This window comes from Tachysurus vachellii, chromosome 11, assembly GCF_030014155.1.
Source record: "Tachysurus vachellii isolate PV-2020 chromosome 11, HZAU_Pvac_v1, whole genome shotgun sequence".
Lineage (NCBI taxonomy): Eukaryota > Metazoa > Chordata > Actinopteri > Siluriformes > Bagridae > Tachysurus > Tachysurus vachellii.
The window spans coordinates 18,445,116-18,464,002 of NC_083470.1; the positions used below are offsets into that span (position 1 = coordinate 18,445,116).

An 18,887-nucleotide genomic window follows, 5' to 3' on the forward strand; every position below is an offset into this window, starting at 1 on the left:
TAAGATTTATTTGTGCCAAATGATAAGTAGAGTAATTATGTTTTGTAGGTAATCTAGACAATTATGTCAAATTTACTATTTGAAATTTATTATAGTTTATTTTTCCACAAAAACATAGATATTTACATACTTAATAATAAGTATCTAAGTAATAAGATAATTAGATACTAAAATTATTTCTGACGATATGATAGCACAATTTCTCTAAGGAATACTATAGTGATGAAATCACAAGTATCTCAGGCAATATATTATTTTGGTGCAGCTGGATTCTTTTTTATTTTATTAAAAAAAACAACAACAACAACAACAACAACAACAAAAAACTGTTCCACCTGGTCAAATAGCTTATCTTTATTTTTCTTAAGGAATTAACAACAGATGTTTCAACAGAAGTACACATATTTATTTGCATAAATTAGGTATAGAATAAATTATCAGACATTTACATAAATTAACTTTGAAGCCTTAATGTTGCTGTGTATAACTGGTAGTCTGGGGTAATGAAAACTGTAAAGGTTAACTTCAGGTGCCTTTTGTCCCGGTAGCTCCATTGTATTACAGTAATATACATGTAATGTGTAATATGCAGATCAGACAAGTAAATAGATAAGTGAGATGGTATATGCAATACATAAACAATAATTCTGCAAATAAGCCATTTAGAATCAGAATCAGAATCAGGTGTAATCTACTCTGGGGTCAGTGAGTCAAGAATCTTTAATTAGTATGGGGTATTACGGCTAAAAGGTGATCATAAAAACAGAAAATCAGGGATAGATTAAAATATAGTTAATTGGATCATGTGATAGGATGGTAAAAACGGAGTGTAACTATTTTAGTGTGAACTCTAAACAGAGTGTACAGCACAGATACAAGATACACAAACATATAGCTTTAGTTTAGATCCCACCTCTTCATTTTCTCACATAGCCAAACACAACACACCTTTATCCATATCTCATGTATGTGACTTTTATTTTGACAGAATGGAAATTTACTAGGAAGTAAGATTAGCTAACGGGCATTGTTGCTTTTCAGCCAAATCGTACTTTAAGTCTGATTGAATAAATCAGAGTTTAGACTACGAATTGCTCATAATTTTTCTGTAGTGATAAATATAAAACAAGCCTGACAACCTACGAATTAGATGAGTCTCAGCGGTGACATGAATTTGAAGGTAGAGTAAAATCAATTTGTTGTGCGATTCTAACATGTAGGTTGTCTATTTGATTTCTTACACTTGACCATTAAGTAAAAAATAATTAAACAGTACAATAATTACAATAAATTCTGGTCATGCATTTAAGCAAACTGCCATTAATATCAATTATTTAATCACAATGATTTTTGTTGAACACAGAGGTTGTACATCGATAGAGATTATGTGCAATCGAATATTATTTCTTTAAAATCCACTGAATGCGGAAATACTGGAATGATTTACTCCTGGCCTTTTGTGTTGCTACTTTCTTAACTATGGTGTTAGTTCAGATACATTGATGCAGCCTCTCTTAAGCTTGCTAACTCTTAATAAAAACAAGTGACCAGCATTTTACTGAAATCAACAAGGTGTTGGCTCTCTGCATGGGAAGGAAAGTGTTTATTTTAGGAAACGTTTATATTATAAAGAATCATGCCTTGTCCTTTGGTCCAGTTTGACGTAAAGCCATTTTAATAACATGTTTAGTAATTTAGGGGTCAAACATTGATTTTTAATTTCAATGTTAATGACATTTATTTGTTGTGTACTTCTCTAAATTCAATATTAACATATTTTAATACTTTAAGAACAAAGTAGGCTGAATGAAATTCATTGCATTTTGGCCTGAGAAAGAGCATTTTATTAAACCCGTTTGGGACATTTCAGTGTTATGCTAACAGACAAGAAGCAATATGAATATAAGACAAAATACAATATAGCAGCAGAAGAGTATTTAAGTTAAAAATAAACTGTTAACGTGAAACTTAGATAATGTGCTAAATAGTTGAGAATATAAATATATATACTTATATGCAGGTTAAATAATTGGACTAAATTTAAAGTAATATGTTGATCCCCAAAGAAATATCGCAGAAAAGTTATTTGCATAGTTGTACATGGCTGCAGATAGAAAGAACCAGCAAAGGTTGTGCTTCATTCTGCACACAAGGTTATTCTTTGTGCACTGATTGCTGGATGGAGCCGAAAATGAACGAGTGCTCATGATGAGTGAGAAAATAAATGCTGCTCAGAATAACTGTCCCAATTTACCTGAATGTACCCTATAACAAGTATGAAAACTGCAAATATTTAAACATCATATTGCTTGCAGAAAATGTCAACATAAATAATTAAAGCTTATGCTCAGGGCCAGCTGGTATAAAGGGGCTAACATGCATAACCCTTCCCTCTTAAGAAAGAATACATAAAAATTAAGGCATATATCTATATATAGAGATTTTATGTTTTGTATCTACATTGTCTTATTTACTACTATAAAATGGCTGCTTACTGCTGTAAGTGGATTATTTCTGCCTTTTGTGGACCAAGGAACAAAAGCACTACCAACAATTGCAATACCAACAAGTATTTTGAGAATAAGCAGTATTTGCCTTTGAAACACCAGTGGGCTATGAAAATCTTATTTGGTTGATGCGAAATCCGATCTGTTCATTGATGAAATTAGTCACTATGTTGTCAATATATTATTTGATTGAATATGATACAATAATACTATATGTTGTTAACATGAGTAAATAATGAATAATTTAACAGCTTGGGATTTACTTGTAAGAGTACTCTTAAGGAATCTTTGTGTGTTGCTACAATTCTTATATCTAAGAATTAGATAAACTGTGTGTTACAAGGTAATGACCAGCCCTGAAGAGATCGCTGAGCTCTACCGGGAGCAGAGTCACTTCCCATCCCTGAGCCGTGCCGACGTGGGGCCAGTAATTACCTCTCAGTATGGGGGAAAGTACAGCAACATATCCACAGGTGGGCTTCCTGATCATCTGTAAGATAACCTTCAGTTTACTGTGGCCTATAGATTGTACGGTCCAATCCAGTTCCCTTTTTTACACTGCACATTCATGTAACTCAGGTCTTTAGGTAAGTTTCCAAACCAGCGGTCGCTTGACACAAATAGGATCATAAGCAAATCTCAAAATTTCCTCAAATACAGATTTTGCATCTTTATATTTTTTAAAGTTACTGGGAAATATATTCTAACTGTTTTATATTGTCTCAAATTGCAAACTTGTATACAGTTATAGACTGTAATGAGTATTAACACTATAATCTGTTTTTTTTCTATTACAGTGATAAAGTTTAAAAATAGTCCCACATTACTTTCACATGTATGTTTTGTATGTATGTATGTATGTTGTATATATGTATGTTTTGTAATCTGTAATCTAGTGAATGGCCACTTAAATTTTCCAGATGTACATTGAGGCGTCTCACACCATTCCATCATGGATTATTTTTCTATAATAACACACCACTTCCCACTATCAGTGCAAGGAATATTCTTTTGATTTTTAGTCACTTTTGTAACATGTATGCATGTATGATATTAACATAAAGTGATAATTTAGAATATAATTCAGGACTTTGAAACATGTATGGTTCGCAATTTAGAATGTCCATTTGTAATATAAAAATAATCAACAAGCGTGGTAATGTAACACCATGGTAAAATGATTCCATTATTCATTATTTTCCAATAACAGCTTTTACATCAAAGTAATTTAACAACATGTATAGATTTTGCTTTATTAATAGATGATACATCTTACACTGTTAAAAAACGCTGACACTCATAGTCTTTCCATAAATGTTAAATATATATCTCCTTTAAAAAAGCATCATCAGATCATCATTAGAGTAACATTAATATTAACCTTTGAATTGTATTGCAGCCAGTACTATTCTCTAGGACATGCTGTTACAGTAAATGAGTCATCTTTTGAGTCATATAGATATAGATATAGATATATAGTGTGCTGGGCAACGATTAAATATTTTAATCGCATGATTTTTCTGTGATTAATCGCGATTAATCGCAGCATGCGCAAAATTCAATAATGAAAGTAGTGTATTGCGTAATTAGTGTATTGCGTAATTTTATTCTTTCAAAGTACTGCTGTATGAACAAAAGTGCTTTTAAACAAATAAAGTGCTTTTTTACGGCAGTTAAAAGTTAGTAGCAGTTAACACTTCTTGTAAATCTTAACTTAAACATTAATGTAATCAAATTAAATATAACATTAACATATAAATAAAACATTAAAACGTTAATGTTTTATTAAATAAAACATTAACGTTTTGTTTAGTTTGTAAAAAAAAAATATGTCCAGAACCTCGATCATATTATAACTGGCCCCTTCCGAGCAACAACATCAATCTCCTTTAAGAATCTCAGTCCAAAAAAAAAAAAAAAACTTTCAGTGATGCAGATTGAGTGGACAAAATTAACTGCATGTATCCATTCTTCCAACTTTACATTTAAGTGATACTTCAGACTCGAAGTACTCCGATGATAAGACAATTCAGCTTTGCAGTGGTTTCAAATAGCTTTAGTTCTATCAACTCCACTGTGTGGAAGAGGTTTAAAATAAAAATGTCCATTTAAGATTTCGGTACCTTTTTCCATTTTTCTGTCCGCACCAGATATTTCCTGTTTCGCGCTGTAGTTCTCTTAGGCACACAACAAATGCTTTCATTGTTTGAGACGCGTGATTACGCTCATCCCAAGCAGCCAGTAGCCTACTGATAAACATCCCACCCCTCCTGTGACCCATGGTTTGCGTTATTCGGTTGTATTATTACAGTCTATCTATGTTGTGTATTCAAACGCAGTGAGCAACGGACTTTCAAAATAAAAAGTACGTTAACGCGCGATAAACTAATTGTCCCTAATATATACATATGTTTTAATATATATATTATTTTTATTTTTCAAATAAAGAGTGGACTCAGCGGGATCTGGAAAGGAATGAGATTGTTAAATTTTGCCGGCAGTACGTTGTGTTTCATGATGACATATTGATAGTCTACTCTGGACCCTCTGGTAACTGCACAGAGATCACAGGAGAGTAGGTTTTCAAAGTTTACTGACTCTTTTTTCCACCATTTGAACATTTTGCACATCACATTTTATTAAAGAGTTCCACATGATCTGTGCACTATGCTTGTATCCAGGCTACTGAGCCAGGACTCTCCTTCTGGAGAGATGAAGGCTGTAGTGAGGCAGTGTTCCATTAAAGGAGAGGAAAAACAGTTTATTGAGGTGAGTCATTGTGAATATGGGTTTTGAATCTGAAAGATTCAAACATCTGCTGATGCTTCTGTATAGATGTTTGTTATACTTTCCTGTTATGTATCTGTTGGTATTCCTGCTTTACAGTTTGTTTTGTAACTAGATTTGTAAAGTTTGTCACGACAAACTTTGATGTTGGCTTTGACAAAGCAAGTATTCGCAAAGGCTGGTGTTTTTTGGAGGCGGGTGGACATAAGGATCAGTGGTACGTTTGGAGGCAAGTGGACAGAAAGCTAGGGTGCCAAAACATTTGGAGTGGGGGCGAGCATGTGACTTCATCCGAATCCCATGTGACGTCATCCAAATACTCATATTTTCACGTGACGTCATCAGAATACCCATGAGGAAGTTACCCTCATTGTTCTGTGTGTTTTGATATGTCACATGTCCATGTTGTAAAAAAGTTAAAAGTATTACTTTTCTAAGCGATCTGAGTTCCGGTACTTCCGGTACTGGGTCTCAAAATGGCCTTTTTCCCCATAGACTCCCATTATAAATTTTGGAGGTTTATAACTCGGCAAGCTTTCGAACTATCTACGCCAAACTTGTCAGCTCCTTTAGGGTGATACTCTGAACAGAGTTTTAAATTGGTGTACCGACTGGCCTTTCGGTTGTCCTGCAGCCCCGCCCCCAAAATATGCAAAATCAAAAAACTTTTTACAACATTGACATGTCATATATCAAAACACTCAGAACAATGAGGGGAACTTCATCACGGGTATTCTGATGATGTCACGTGAAAATAAAAAATTAGCACAACATGGACATGTGACATATCAAAACACTCAGCCCAATGTGGGGAACTTCCTCAAGAGTATTTGGATGACGTCACATGCTCGTCTCCACTTGCCTCCAAATGTTTTGGCACCCTAGCTTTCTGTCCTCTTGCCTCCAAAAGTAACACTGATCCTTATGTCCACTCGCCTCCAAAAAACTACGGCCTTTGCGAATACTTGCTTTGTCAAAGCCAACATCAAAGTTTGTCATGACAAACTTTACAAATCTAGTTATATATTTGTAATTAATTTTTGCCTACAGCCTGATTTGTTGTTCTTGGAGTGTTCTGGTAACTTTTTGTTATTTCAGATCTGGCATAAGAACAGTAAGATCAAAAGTCTCAACCTGACTGCACTGAAAAAGCATGGAAAGGTGTATGAAGATGGTAAGAGTTCTAGAGTTTTCCTATGTGGTTCTATGGGTTTATTATATGAACTATTTTTAATATCATTAATATTTTATTACACCTCATTTGTGAGCCCCAAGAATGTTTAAAATTAATTTACCCAAAATTATAAACTTTTACACTTACATACGTTTTTTTTTTTTTTTTACCACTTAAACATTTTTTTGCATTTTTGTCACACTTTTGTTTCAGATCATCAAACAAATTTAAATATTAGTCAAACATAACAAGTAAACACAACATGCAGTTTTTAAATGAAGGTTTTTATTATTAAGGGAGAACAAAATCCAAACCTACATGGCACTGTGTGGAAAACGTGCTTTCCCCCTAAAACCTAATAACTGGTTGGGCCACCCTTAGCAGCAAGAACTGCATTCAAGCGTTTGCGATAACTTGCAAATGAGTCTGTTACAGCGCTGTGGAGGAATTTTGGTCCACTCATATTCGTTTGCAAAATTGGTTTTCGAGCCTTTTTAAGGTCATGCCACAGCATCTCAATAGGATTCAGGTCATGACTTTGACTAGGCCACTCAAGTCTTCATTTTGTTTTTCTTCAGTCATTCAGAGGTGGACTTGCTGGTGTGTTTTGGATCATTGTCCTGCTGTAGAACCCAAGTTCACTTCAGCTTGAGATCACGAACAGATGGCCGCACATTGTCCTTCAGGATTTTTTTGGTAGACAGCAGAATTCATGGTTCCATTTTTCACAGCAATTCTTCCAGTTCCTGAAGCAGCAAAACAGCCCCAGGCCATCACACTACCATGTTGTACTGTTGGTATGATGCTCTATTTCTGAAATGCGTTGTTACTTTTTTAAGATGTAATGGGGGACACACCTTTCCATATGTTAAACTTTTTTCTCGTCAGTCCACGGAGTATTTTCCCAAAAGTCTTGGGATTATCAAGATGTTTTCTGGCAAATCTGAGACGAGCCTTTATGTTCTTTTTGCTCAGCAGCGTTTTTTTTCTTGGAACTGTGCCATGCAGGCCATTTTTGACCAGTTGCTTTTTTATGGTGGAGTCATGACCACTGACCTTAAGTGAGGCCTGCAGTTCTTTGGATGCTTTGTGACATCTTGGATGAGTTGTTTGCTGCGCTCTTGGGGTAATTTTGGGAAGGTTCACCACTGTCCCATGTTTTCGCCATTTGTGGATAATGGCTCTCACTGTGGTTCGCTGGAGTCCCAAAGCTTTTGAAATGGCTTTATAACATTTTCCAGACTGTTAGATTTCAATTACTTTCTTTCTCATTTGGTCCTGAGTTTCTTTGGATCTTGGCATGATGTGTAGCTTTTGAGGATCTTTTGGTCTACATCACTTTGTCAGTCAGGTCTTATTTAAGTGATTTCTTGATTGCGAACAGGTGTGGCAGTAATCAGGCCTGGGTGTGGCTAGAGAAATTGGACTCAGGTGTGATAACCCACAGTTACTTTTTCACACAGGGCCATGTGGGTTTGGATTTTGTTTTCCCATAATAATAAAAACCATCATTTAAAAATATTTAAATTTGTTTTATGATCTGAAAAATTAAATTGTGACAAACGTGTAAAACAAAAAAAATATCAGGAAGTGGCAAACATTTTTTCACACCAATGTATGTTTATATATAAATATATGACTTTGCTTTGTTCTTTATCATTCATGTAGAACAGTTTGGCTGCTTGGTCTGGTCTCACTCTGAGACTCATCTCCTATATGTGGCTGAAAAAAAACGTCCCAAGACAGAATCTTACTTCCAGGTCTCAAACTTAAAATGAAACTGATACAGTATATGGTTTACTTATTGAAAACAAATATTTTAATGGTAGAACTCTACTTTTTCTATTGTTTCCCACATTAACAGTCTGAATCCAGTTTGCTAGGTGATGATGAGGCTGACAAGAAGGAAGATACTGTCAAGGTAAAAGCAATCAAATACCTTGAGTCATAATAGTGTATTTTCCTCTTGTTGTACGAATTTAAATTTAATATAAATTTATATCTTGTATATATTTGTATCAGAGATTAGCACCTGGCTCTAGATGTTATTTAATTACATATGCATATGCACAGTTGGTTGTCAAAGAGATCAATTTATTTATTTTCTTTTTAAATTATTTTGCTAGCATGGTTTGTGTCCACTTGTCCCCTTAGCAGAAAGAGCATCTGCAAAGCAATACAGTACTTTTCTAACTGATTGACTATGATAAATATTTATATCCTGATGGAGGGGTCATGGCCAGGATAACAGGTGAGCCAATCAACTGGAAATGAAAGGCCATTCTTAATTGTGAAAATTGTGAAACTCATATTCTAGTCACCATATCTCAATACAGATGAAAAACATATGCAGAACTTCACCGAGAACATTCTCTTTCACTAATCCACCAACTGTAGGAATATCTTTTCGAACAGTGTGATCCATGAGACCTCCTTGGGTCCATGAAGCAAAAAAACTATAAGGGTCTCTAGCTGTGAAAGGTTAAGGTTGAGAACCCCTGTTTTAGAAAAAAAGGTGTTAATGGTGTTTTTCCTATTTGTCAGCCACCTGTAAATACACATATTGTGCATTGTGTATCCATATCTTTATTATTAATATCTTAATATATATAATATATTATTAAATATATATATAATATAAAACATATAAATATATATATATATATATATATATATATATATATATATATATATATATATATATATATATATAATATAATATATTATAAATATATTATAATATAATTATATAATATTAATATTTTTATTTAGTTTAAACAACATTCCTCCCAAGAATAGTAATACATATTCTGTTTTCTAATGGTTTTATTTTCAGGGTAACCAGTTTGTTTATTATGAGGACTGGGGTGAGACTTTGGTCAGTAAGAGCACGCCTGTACTTTGCATTTTGGATATTGAGGGCAACAACGTTTCTGTCTTAGAGGGAGTACCAGATGATATTTCTCCTGGACAGGTGTGTGTGTGTGTGTGTGTGTGTGTGTGTGTGTGTGTGTGCGCGCACATGTGCATACAATCAAATAAGTCAATATGCATGTAACCATACACAACCACTTTTGAACTATGTCTCTTAAGGTCATTTGTATAAACTCTTAACCCACAGGCATTCTGGGCCCCAAATGACACAGGTGTGGTGTTTTTGGGATGGTGGCATGAGCCATTCAGATTGGGCCTGAAATACTGCCCCAATAGACGGTGAGAGAGAGAGAGAGAGAGAGCATGAGTATATCTGTGTGTGTATTTAAAATTAAAGGAGTTCAAGATAATATTAAAGAATCACTTTATTATTGATTTATCAATAATATATATTATTGGCAATAGATACTGACTGCAATTTCAAAATCTCATTCATAAGGTAATTTATTTGTGTCTGTATATTAGGTCTTCTCTCTTTTACGTGGATCTTACTGGTGGAAAATGTGGTATGCAATACTTAACTTAAGTAATGTAATGTTTAAAAAGTTATTTTTGGTTCATGGGCATCTGTATGTTACATCTTTCTTTCTTTGTCTTTTCCCTTCTTTTAGAACAGTTGTCTGACTCTGCTGCAGTCTGTTCTCCTCGTCTGAGTCCAGATCACTGCCGCATTGTCTATTTTCAGTGTGATGTTTATGGCCCACATCAGCAATGCAACAAGCTTTGCATGGTGCGTTTGTGTACCTATGTGTTGTGTATCCTAGCTGGAGAGATTGTATAATTACTTTTTATTTATTTGTTTGTTTATTTATTTTGCAGTATGACTGGTATACAAAGAAGACATCAGTTGTAGTTGATGTTGTCAAGAGAAGCAGAGAAGGTACACTGGTCTACAATCACTAAAGAAACTTGGGTTTCTGGTGGTTTTTTATTTTTTATTTATTTTTTATTAATTACGATATTAAGGTGTATTTATTTATGTAGTTTTTCATTTGTAATTTATATACAGGTGGCTTTACTGGTATCTACAGCTCCATGCTGTCTCCTCAGTGTTGGTCAGCTGACAGCCAGAGAGTTCTTATATCATCTGCACAGAGAAGCCGCAAGGTACACTGACAAATAGAAGGCTCTCTGCACTATAATTTTGTTTACACAACAGGGGAAATCTGATCAATTTCTGAAGCCTGCTTTTTGCATTTTTTAAACCCTGTGTGTACATTACAATTGAGCATTTAGTCTGTTTTGCAATGTATACAGTCTATACACAGTATGTACTTATGATCATTTGTATAAAGTCTGTGGATTGTCCTTGACTGCTTTAAATGCTGGAGTTTTTCTGTACAGTTTTTGTCACAAATCTTTGAAGCTGAGACTTGCATGCATTTACAGATTTTGATAGTCTTTACCAGCATGTCCCAAAATTTTAACCGGATTTGGATCCATGTGTAGTGTGGCTTTAATCAGATAAGGCAAAAATTCGAACTGCAGAAAATCTTTTTTTTGCCAACCTGTTCCTATAAATTTAACCTAATTTCATGTTTACTTATAAAGACCGTCTCTTTCGCTTTTAATTGCTTGAGATGGTAACTCAGTAGTTATCTCTTATTACTTCTAATAATTTAAATTTTATTTTGTTTTTCAGGACCTACTAGTGGTTGATACTTCCACAGGCCATGTAACATCTCTCACCTCTAGTAGGTTCATCATTGTTGTTATTTCTTATGCACACATCACCCCATGATTCTGTGTAATTATAATTGTTTTTTTTTATGACTTTTCTTTCTTAGAGTTAGACATGGGAAGTTGGTGCTTGCTGACTATCCACAGGGATTTGATGGTGGTCAGCTGCTCATCTCCAAACTGTCCTCCAAGTCTGGTAAAAAAAAAAATAAAAAGCAGTTATTCAATTCAGCCAATCATATGGCGGGTGCAAAATGCACAAATTCAAAAATGATTAATTTTGACATTAAAATTCAAAATGTTTAGTATGGTTGATGGTGCCAGGTTTTCTTGTTTGAATATTTGGAAACTGCTAAGCTCCAGGGCTTTTCATACACAAGAGTCTCTAAAGTTTAGACTGACTAGTGAAAAAAAGTGAGCATCAGTTCTGTGCATGCAGAAATGCCTTTGTTGATGAGATGTATCATACGAGAATGGACAGGCTTGTTTGAGCTGAGAAGGAGGCTATGGTAACTTTAACAACCACTGTTGGTTGTAAGAAAGGCTTCTCGGTTTACATAACATACAGAACTCCTCTCATTCTCTGCAATAATAGAAATACTATATTTGAGAATAGTATATGCATTGACTTGTATTTACTTGTCTCATGGTACCTTTCAAATAGGATAGCCTTTATCACTTAAATGTTACCTGAATAACTTTCTAGGCAGTTGCCTTTCAAATAGCACTGAGATTTGATGTGTCTGCAATAACAATATAATGCACTTTGTAAATTGACTGTACAATATATAGCTATTCACCCCAAAAAAACATCCAACAACAAACTATAAACGAAATGTTTTCCTGTCTGTAGAGGGTGGGCTTTCTACCAGCAAGTGGCTCAGAAGAAGAGGTGTCATGGGTGACACTAGAGGATGCTGTAATGCAGCCTGAAATTGACTGGCAGGTTCTTAGTTTCACCCCACCTCCAGAGGAGGACAACAAACAATACCGTGAGTTTAGAGTCTCTATTAAATGTCTAAACCTAGTGATGAATACAGAATGATTTACAGGCAGACAGACAAATATGGACAGCCACCCACATCTAAACACTGGTTACATACAGAAGTTTGATTCTGAGGAATTGATAACCAGGGAAGTGAATATCACAAGTACTACATGTTTTATGACTATAATGGTAGTCATTTCTACATATATACAAAAATATATCCATTATGTTGTTCACTGCCCCTGATGGGTTAGAGAAATAGTCACATTTTAATGGATGGTGTAAAAGTTTCACTGCAAGTGAAAACAATTTGATCTAATTATAAGAAGTGAACTCTTGGTTACCAGCCCTTTATGAAGCATATTAATAAATCTGAAGTTACCATATATAAACCCATTATCTCTTGCTCCTGAGCAAATAAACCAAATCATGTAAAAAATAATACTGATGATAACCTTATACACAACGGTGATAGTTGAACCAATTCAGTGCATGAATCTGAAGACACCGAACTTCAGTGTGTTGTGTTTAGAGTTATGAAGTCATTTTATTTGTATCTTTATTTATTCAATGCAAAAATGATTCATAGTGTCCTAAATGAAATTAAACCTAAATAAAAAACACGGAAAGCACAGCACATTTTATAAGAACCCATAGATTTATTTTCTACCAAAAGTTGCATTTGGGGCTTCTATAAATTTATATTTATAAAGTATTTGTAAATATTGCATTTTTTTAAAATTTTTTTTATACTATGTAGCTGGTCTGGACTTTGATGCCATTCTACTGAAACCAAAGGATGTGAAAGAGGGAACAAAACTACCACTTGTTGTCAAGCCACATGGTAAGTTCTAAACATAATCTGGAAATGAGCAGGTTAGTTATCTGTTTTATTAAGATTTATATGATTTAAGAAGGCTTTAAATGTTAAATATCTGAAGTGGAGAAAAGTAAAAAAATACCTGTCTGTCCTGTTCTCCAGGTGGACCTCACGCAGTAATCGTGACAGAGTGGCTCTTAGGCTCAGCAGTTCTCTGCAGGATGGGTTTTGGTGTCTTACATGGTAAGTATATTTACTGAACAACCATTAATTTTTGTTGTTGATTTACATTGCCTTGCAAAAGTATTCATACCCACTGAACTTTTTCACATTTTGACACGTTACAACCACAAACAAAAATCTATTTTATTAGGATTTTATTTGATAGACCAACCAAAAGGGGCACATAATTGTGAAGTGGGAGGAAAATGATAATTGGTGTCCAAATGTTTTTTACAAATAAATATCTGAAAAGTGTGGCGTGCATTTGTATTCAGCCGCACTGAGTCAATACTTTGTAAATTACAATACTTTGTAAATTTTGCAATTACAGCTGCAAGTCTTTTAGGGGTATGTCTCTACCAGCTTTGCACTAGAGGGTGACACGGGAGTGGATTTTCAAACCTCTCCCGTCCCACTCCCAAAAAAAAAATTCCCATCCCAAATAAAAAAAAATACTGGGGAAAATCCCATCCTGTCCCAATCCCAGAAGAATGATCCCCATTCCCTCCCACTCCTGTGACCCGCGGGAATCCCGAAAAAATGTCAGCCTCTAGAAGTGAGCCCGACGGAGTCCTTTTTTTCCCAGAGTAGTCGTTGCAGTGTGAGTTTCGGGTCCGAATCCATTTTTAATTTTCGCGGCTTCTAGAGAGTGCATGGGGAACACGCCTTCTCTTATATTATTGGTGGTTGGCATACATTACTGCCACCAACTGTCACGGGTGTGTGGAGCACGTCATTCATTTAACCAGCCATACCAAAGCAAACATTTTTTTATTTTTATCAAAGGTATATTTGTGTATTCCCAGTCCTGCCCACTCCCGCTGCCATTCTAACACATGAATATGCTTTGATCTAAACCACTACATTGTAGCTCTGGCTGTATATTTAGGGTCATTGTCTTGCTGGAAGGTGAACCTCCGCCCCAGTCTTAAGTCTTTTGCACACTCTAACAGGTTTTTACCTAAGATTGCCCTGTATTTGGCTCCATCCATCTTCCCATCAACTCTGACCAGCTTCCCTGTCCCTGCTGAAGAAAAGCATCCCCACAACCTGATGCTGCCACCACCATGTTTCACGGTCGGAATGGTGTGTTCAGGGTGATGTGCAGTGTTAGGTTTCCGCCACACACAATGTTTTGAATTTTGTTCATCTGGTCTCATCTGAACAGAGCACCTTCCACATACTTGTTGTGTCCCCCTCATGGCTTGTCGCAAACTGCAAACAGGATTCTTATGGCTTTCTTTCAACAATGCCTTTCTTCTTGCCACTTTTTGGAATTTTGGAGTGCACAACTAATAGTTGTCCTGTGGACAGATTCTCCCACCTGAGCTGTGGATCTCTGCAGCTTCTTCAGAGTTACCATGGGCCTCTTGGCTGCTTCTCTGATTAATGCTCTCCTTGCACGGCCTGTAAGTTTAAGTGGACGGCCATGTCTTGGTAGGCTTGCAGTTGTGCCATTCTCTTTCCGTTTCCGGATGATGGATTGTACAATTCTATGTGAGATGTTCAAGGCTTGGGATATTAATTTATAACCTAACCCTCCTTTAAATTTCTACACAACTTTATCCCTGACCTGGTCTGGTGCGTTCTTTGGTCTTCTTGATGCTGTTTGTTCACTAATGTTCTTTAACACACTTCTGAGGGCTTCACAGAACAGCTGTTTTTATACTGAGATTAAATTACACACAGGTGGATTTTAGTTAGGGGTATCGGAGTAAAGGGGGCTGAATACAAATGCACACCACACTTTTCAGATATTTATTTGTAAAACATTTTGGACACCATTTATAATTTTCATTCCACTTCACAATTATGTGCCACTTTCTTTCGGTCTGTTTCATAAAATCGCAATAAAAGAAATTTTTCTTTGTGGTTGTAACATGTCAAAATGTGGAAAATTTCAGTGGGTGTGCATTTAGGATATGGAGGCTAATTATACTTAAGCCTTATATTTTTGAATGATGCATTGAATAAGCTGTGAACAAGCTGTGAACTTTACATAATGATGGTAGTCTGCTGCCTGTGATTTTACTGTAACTGAAGTTCAGACTGTATCATAATGGCCTGAACTTGCCTTGAAAAAAACATAATTATTGTTAGTTTACAAGGCAATGTTCATAGTAGGGATTTTTTAATAATCCACAGTTTAAAACCTGGTGATTTTTAAAATCTTTTAACTCAAATCAGATGGTTGGACGCTTATGTGTTACTGTGTGTTAAAGCATCTGGTCAGATTGTGTACTAGAAAAATAAAAAAGCTTCTCTTGTGTAGTTTGTAAAATGCAATTGATTGAAAAATGTGATTTGCCTAATTCAAGTTTCTTTCAGTTAATTACAGAGGCTCTATTGGCTATGGTCAGGACAGTGTCTACTCTCTGCCTGGAAATGTTGGCACCCAAGATGTCAAAGATGTACAGGTAAAAACGCAGATGTGTAATTCAAGCAATTGTTTTTACCATCACTAACTAAGAACAAGTAATAATGATTGTAAGAATGGCGCTGAGTAGACTCTGTGGAAACTATAATTTTTTTATCAGTATGTGGTGCTATGTTTGTTTAACATTTTATACATCTATAAAAATACATCTATATTTGTGTATTTTTTTTATTTAGATTTTGTAAAACGGTAGAGATAGTAAATCTGCATGCATTATAAAGGTGCCTCATTAATATTTTTGTTGTGGTTGCATTTTAGTTTGCTGTTGAAAGCATTTTAAAGCGAAGCGACTTCGACAGAGAGAAGGTTGTTGTTATAGGGGGCTCCCATGGAGGATTCTTGGCTTGTCACCTAATTGGTCAATACCCAGAATTTTACAAAGCATGTGTTGCTCTGAATCCAGTCACCAACCTGGCATCCATGATTGGCAGTACTGACATTCCTGACTGGTAATAAGAGAACAGCTGGTCTGTCTCTCATTTTATCTTTGTATTTCTCTTTCATGGGGTTGTAAAATATGATCCATTTCAAGTGTTAGGTGTTGTAATGGTAATTCCTTAAGATTTAAAATGAAGGCATTCATTCACAAAAAAACAGATGCTTACTTGCCTTTACAAAAAAAAAATTAAATTGGGATCTATGTAACACTGCAAAAATATTCCTTGTAATTTCAGTAAAATATAGTATATGGTGCTTTCAGTAAGAAAAAAGGGTAGTTCAATTACTGCTGGGTAGCGTCTGTTACATAAATCAGTTTTTCACTTCTTCTTCTGCTGTTTTTTTTATCTGTGTGCAGGTGTATGGTGGAAGCTGGATTTGATTATAACACGAACACCATGCTGAGCTCTACTATGCTGGAGCAAATGTTAAACAAGTCACCCATCAAACATGTCACACAGGTCAGTTTGTATTTTGTTTCAGATTTTCTATCCCTTTCATTATTCACTGGCTAAATATATCAACCATATTAACTTGCCTCGCTCTCAGTTGCTGAAGCCCAGACCTGTACCAGAAAAGTGATGTTATCAGTTTACTTTCTATAAAACATGAGCACAACAGTTTAAATACAACACATGAGTTGGTCGAGCAGAAATGTCAAAGTATAGCCAAACTAATATTCTTGGTATATTTGAAAAATAAGTAGACACAAAAATGTGGACTTATATCTTCATGCAGCGAATTGAATATGGGGAGCATTCTTATGTTCTTAGTTATGTGCAATTTGTAACCCCATTTCACATGTTGAATTTTTACATTTCAATGACTTTAATATTTACTTAAAATAGAGTTTTTAAACCCTATTTAAAAAGAAATATGGCAAAAAAGTGATAGGCATTATCTTTTCACTGTAAAAGTACAGAAGATGTAAATACTATTTCTATATACAGTATTTAGCTACCACAAATCACCATACAGGAAGTTATAATATAGTTAACCTAATGGTAATATAACAGCTCTTTGAGCTTTAACATAAGTTTTACTTACCCCAGTAGTGTTTATCAGACAAACAAAACTGTATTATGAGTTAAGAAACAAGCAATAAATATGACTTTTTACAAGGATGCAATTACAGATATATTTTTAAGTCTAGCATTTTTGTTTCCAAGCATACAGAATTCAGGATAAGGTAGTTTATGCAGTATGAAAAATATGTATTCAGCTCAGTTTTTTTCTGTCTCTCCTTAGGTTAAGACTCCTGTGCTGCTTACCTTGGGAGCAGAGGATAAGCGTGTGCCTAATAAGCAGGGCATAGAGTACTACAAAGCTCTGAAGGCTTTGCAAGTACCTGTCAGGTAAAAAAAAGTCCTGCTTTTGATAATAATTATTTAATGTGTTATACAAGAAGTGGCTTCTACACTGCTTGCAGAGTCAGATATATATACATATACACATATATATACAATATTATTTTTTTGCACGTCTGTCACACTTTAATGTTGAAGATCATCAAACAAATTTAAATATTAGTCAAAGATAACACAAGTAAACACAGAATGCAGTTTTTAGTGAAACCTACATGGCCCTGTGTGAAAAAGTGCTTGTCCCCTAGACCTAATAACCCGTTGGGCCACACTAGCACACTTAACTGCATGTTGTATTTACTTGTGTTATATTTGACTAATATTTAAATTTGTTAGATGATCTGAAACATTAAAGTGTGACAAACATGCAAAAAAATTAAATAAACCTCTGTGTATGTGTATGCATATGCGCGTGCACGCACACACACACACACACACACACTGAGGGGAAAAAAATCTGCTGATTTTATGTTTGCCCACTGACAAAGAAACAATCAGTCTATAACTTTAATAGTAGTTTTTTTAACAGTGTGACACAGAATAACAACAAAAAAATCCAGAAAAATGCATTTCAAGAGTCATAAATTGATTTGCATTTTAATGAATGAAATACGTATTTGACCCTTGACAACATATTTGACCCTTACATTTGAAATACGTATTTGACCCTTGACAAAACATGACTTAGTACTTGATGGCAAAACCCTTGTTGACAATCAATACATTTTATATACACGTATAAATATATAAATATATTGGGTTTTTTTGTCCTTAGGTTGTTGTGGTATCCAGATAACAACCACTCTTTGTCCAAAGTTGATGCTGAATCGGATGGATTTATAAACATTGCACTGTGGATCATCCAGCATCTCAATCTATAATCACCAGAGACACCAGATATAAGATAATAATTACAACAATAACAAACTGTTGTCAGGTTTATTAAGGTTGTGAAGATGATAATTAAGAGTGTCTTATCCAGTTTGTTAGTATGCAAGTCGTTACAAATATTGTACAGCTACACTAATGTTTTACATCAACTTTAAAAGAGACCTTTAAACAGTACTAGTACTACACAGCAGCTTGTTACAGCCATTGTTTTAAAGCTCTTCAAGCTCTCTCTCTCTTTCTCTCTCTCTTGCTCTTTTTCTCTCTTTTGTTCAAAAGGCAAATTACCACATCCTTAATGGTTCTTTCTTTTGCCCAAGTTTGATGCACTCTGGATAATCCATGTTCCTTTTAAAAATAAACATGTTTAAAATGTGTATTTTATTCAGCATGGTCTAATTTTGTGTTTTAGACAGTCATAATGTCACTACTGTCATGACACCTGTATGCACAGAGCAGATGATGTCTGAGAAAGAACAGTTTCAGTTTCCATATGCATATCTTTATAATTCTTTCCTTTCTTCTTTTCACTTTCACACTTTTACAAGTGCTATTTTTATTTCATTTAGCTTTTTCCTTTTGAGACAAATAATTAAGATAATGCTACTTTATGAGGTCTTCTGTCACATGGCCTGACCATCTGTGTTT

At 34.9% G+C, this 18,887-nt stretch overlaps 1 protein-coding gene across 1 annotated transcript; it reads left to right on the plus strand.

Moving 5' to 3' along the window:
* The first annotated feature begins 1,009 nt into the window (after window positions 1-1,009).
* LOC132853851 (acylamino-acid-releasing enzyme-like) lies at window positions 1,010-18,616 on the plus strand. The gene is made up of 23 exons (XM_060881858.1): window positions 1,010-1,180; window positions 2,851-2,980; window positions 4,956-5,082; window positions 5,189-5,276; window positions 6,393-6,468; window positions 8,137-8,228; window positions 8,333-8,389; window positions 9,305-9,442; window positions 9,590-9,681; window positions 9,868-9,908; window positions 10,014-10,132; window positions 10,222-10,282; window positions 10,412-10,509; window positions 11,045-11,096; window positions 11,190-11,278; window positions 11,936-12,074; window positions 12,831-12,914; window positions 13,053-13,133; window positions 15,441-15,529; window positions 15,808-15,998; window positions 16,346-16,448; window positions 17,236-17,342; window positions 18,127-18,616. Exons 1-23 carry the CDS (start codon window positions 1,151-1,153, stop codon window positions 18,230-18,232), a joined length of 2,190 nt encoding a protein of 729 aa, XP_060737841.1. The 5' UTR covers window positions 1,010-1,150; the 3' UTR covers window positions 18,233-18,616.
* Window positions 18,617-18,887: the final 271 nt, after the last annotated feature.

Bases quoted from the DNA above. Each gene is read 5' to 3' on its own strand.
- LOC132853851 (XM_060881858.1), top strand. From the start codon at position 1,151: ATGAGTCTCAGCGGTGACATGAATTTGAAG. The intron at 6,469-8,136 runs GTAAGAGTTCTA...TCATTCATGTAG, and splicing joins TGGAAAGGTGTATGAAGATG to AACAGTTTGGCTGCTTGGTC. The intron at 11,279-11,935 runs GTAAAAAAAAAA...TCCTGTCTGTAG, and splicing joins CAAACTGTCCTCCAAGTCTG to AGGGTGGGCTTTCTACCAGC.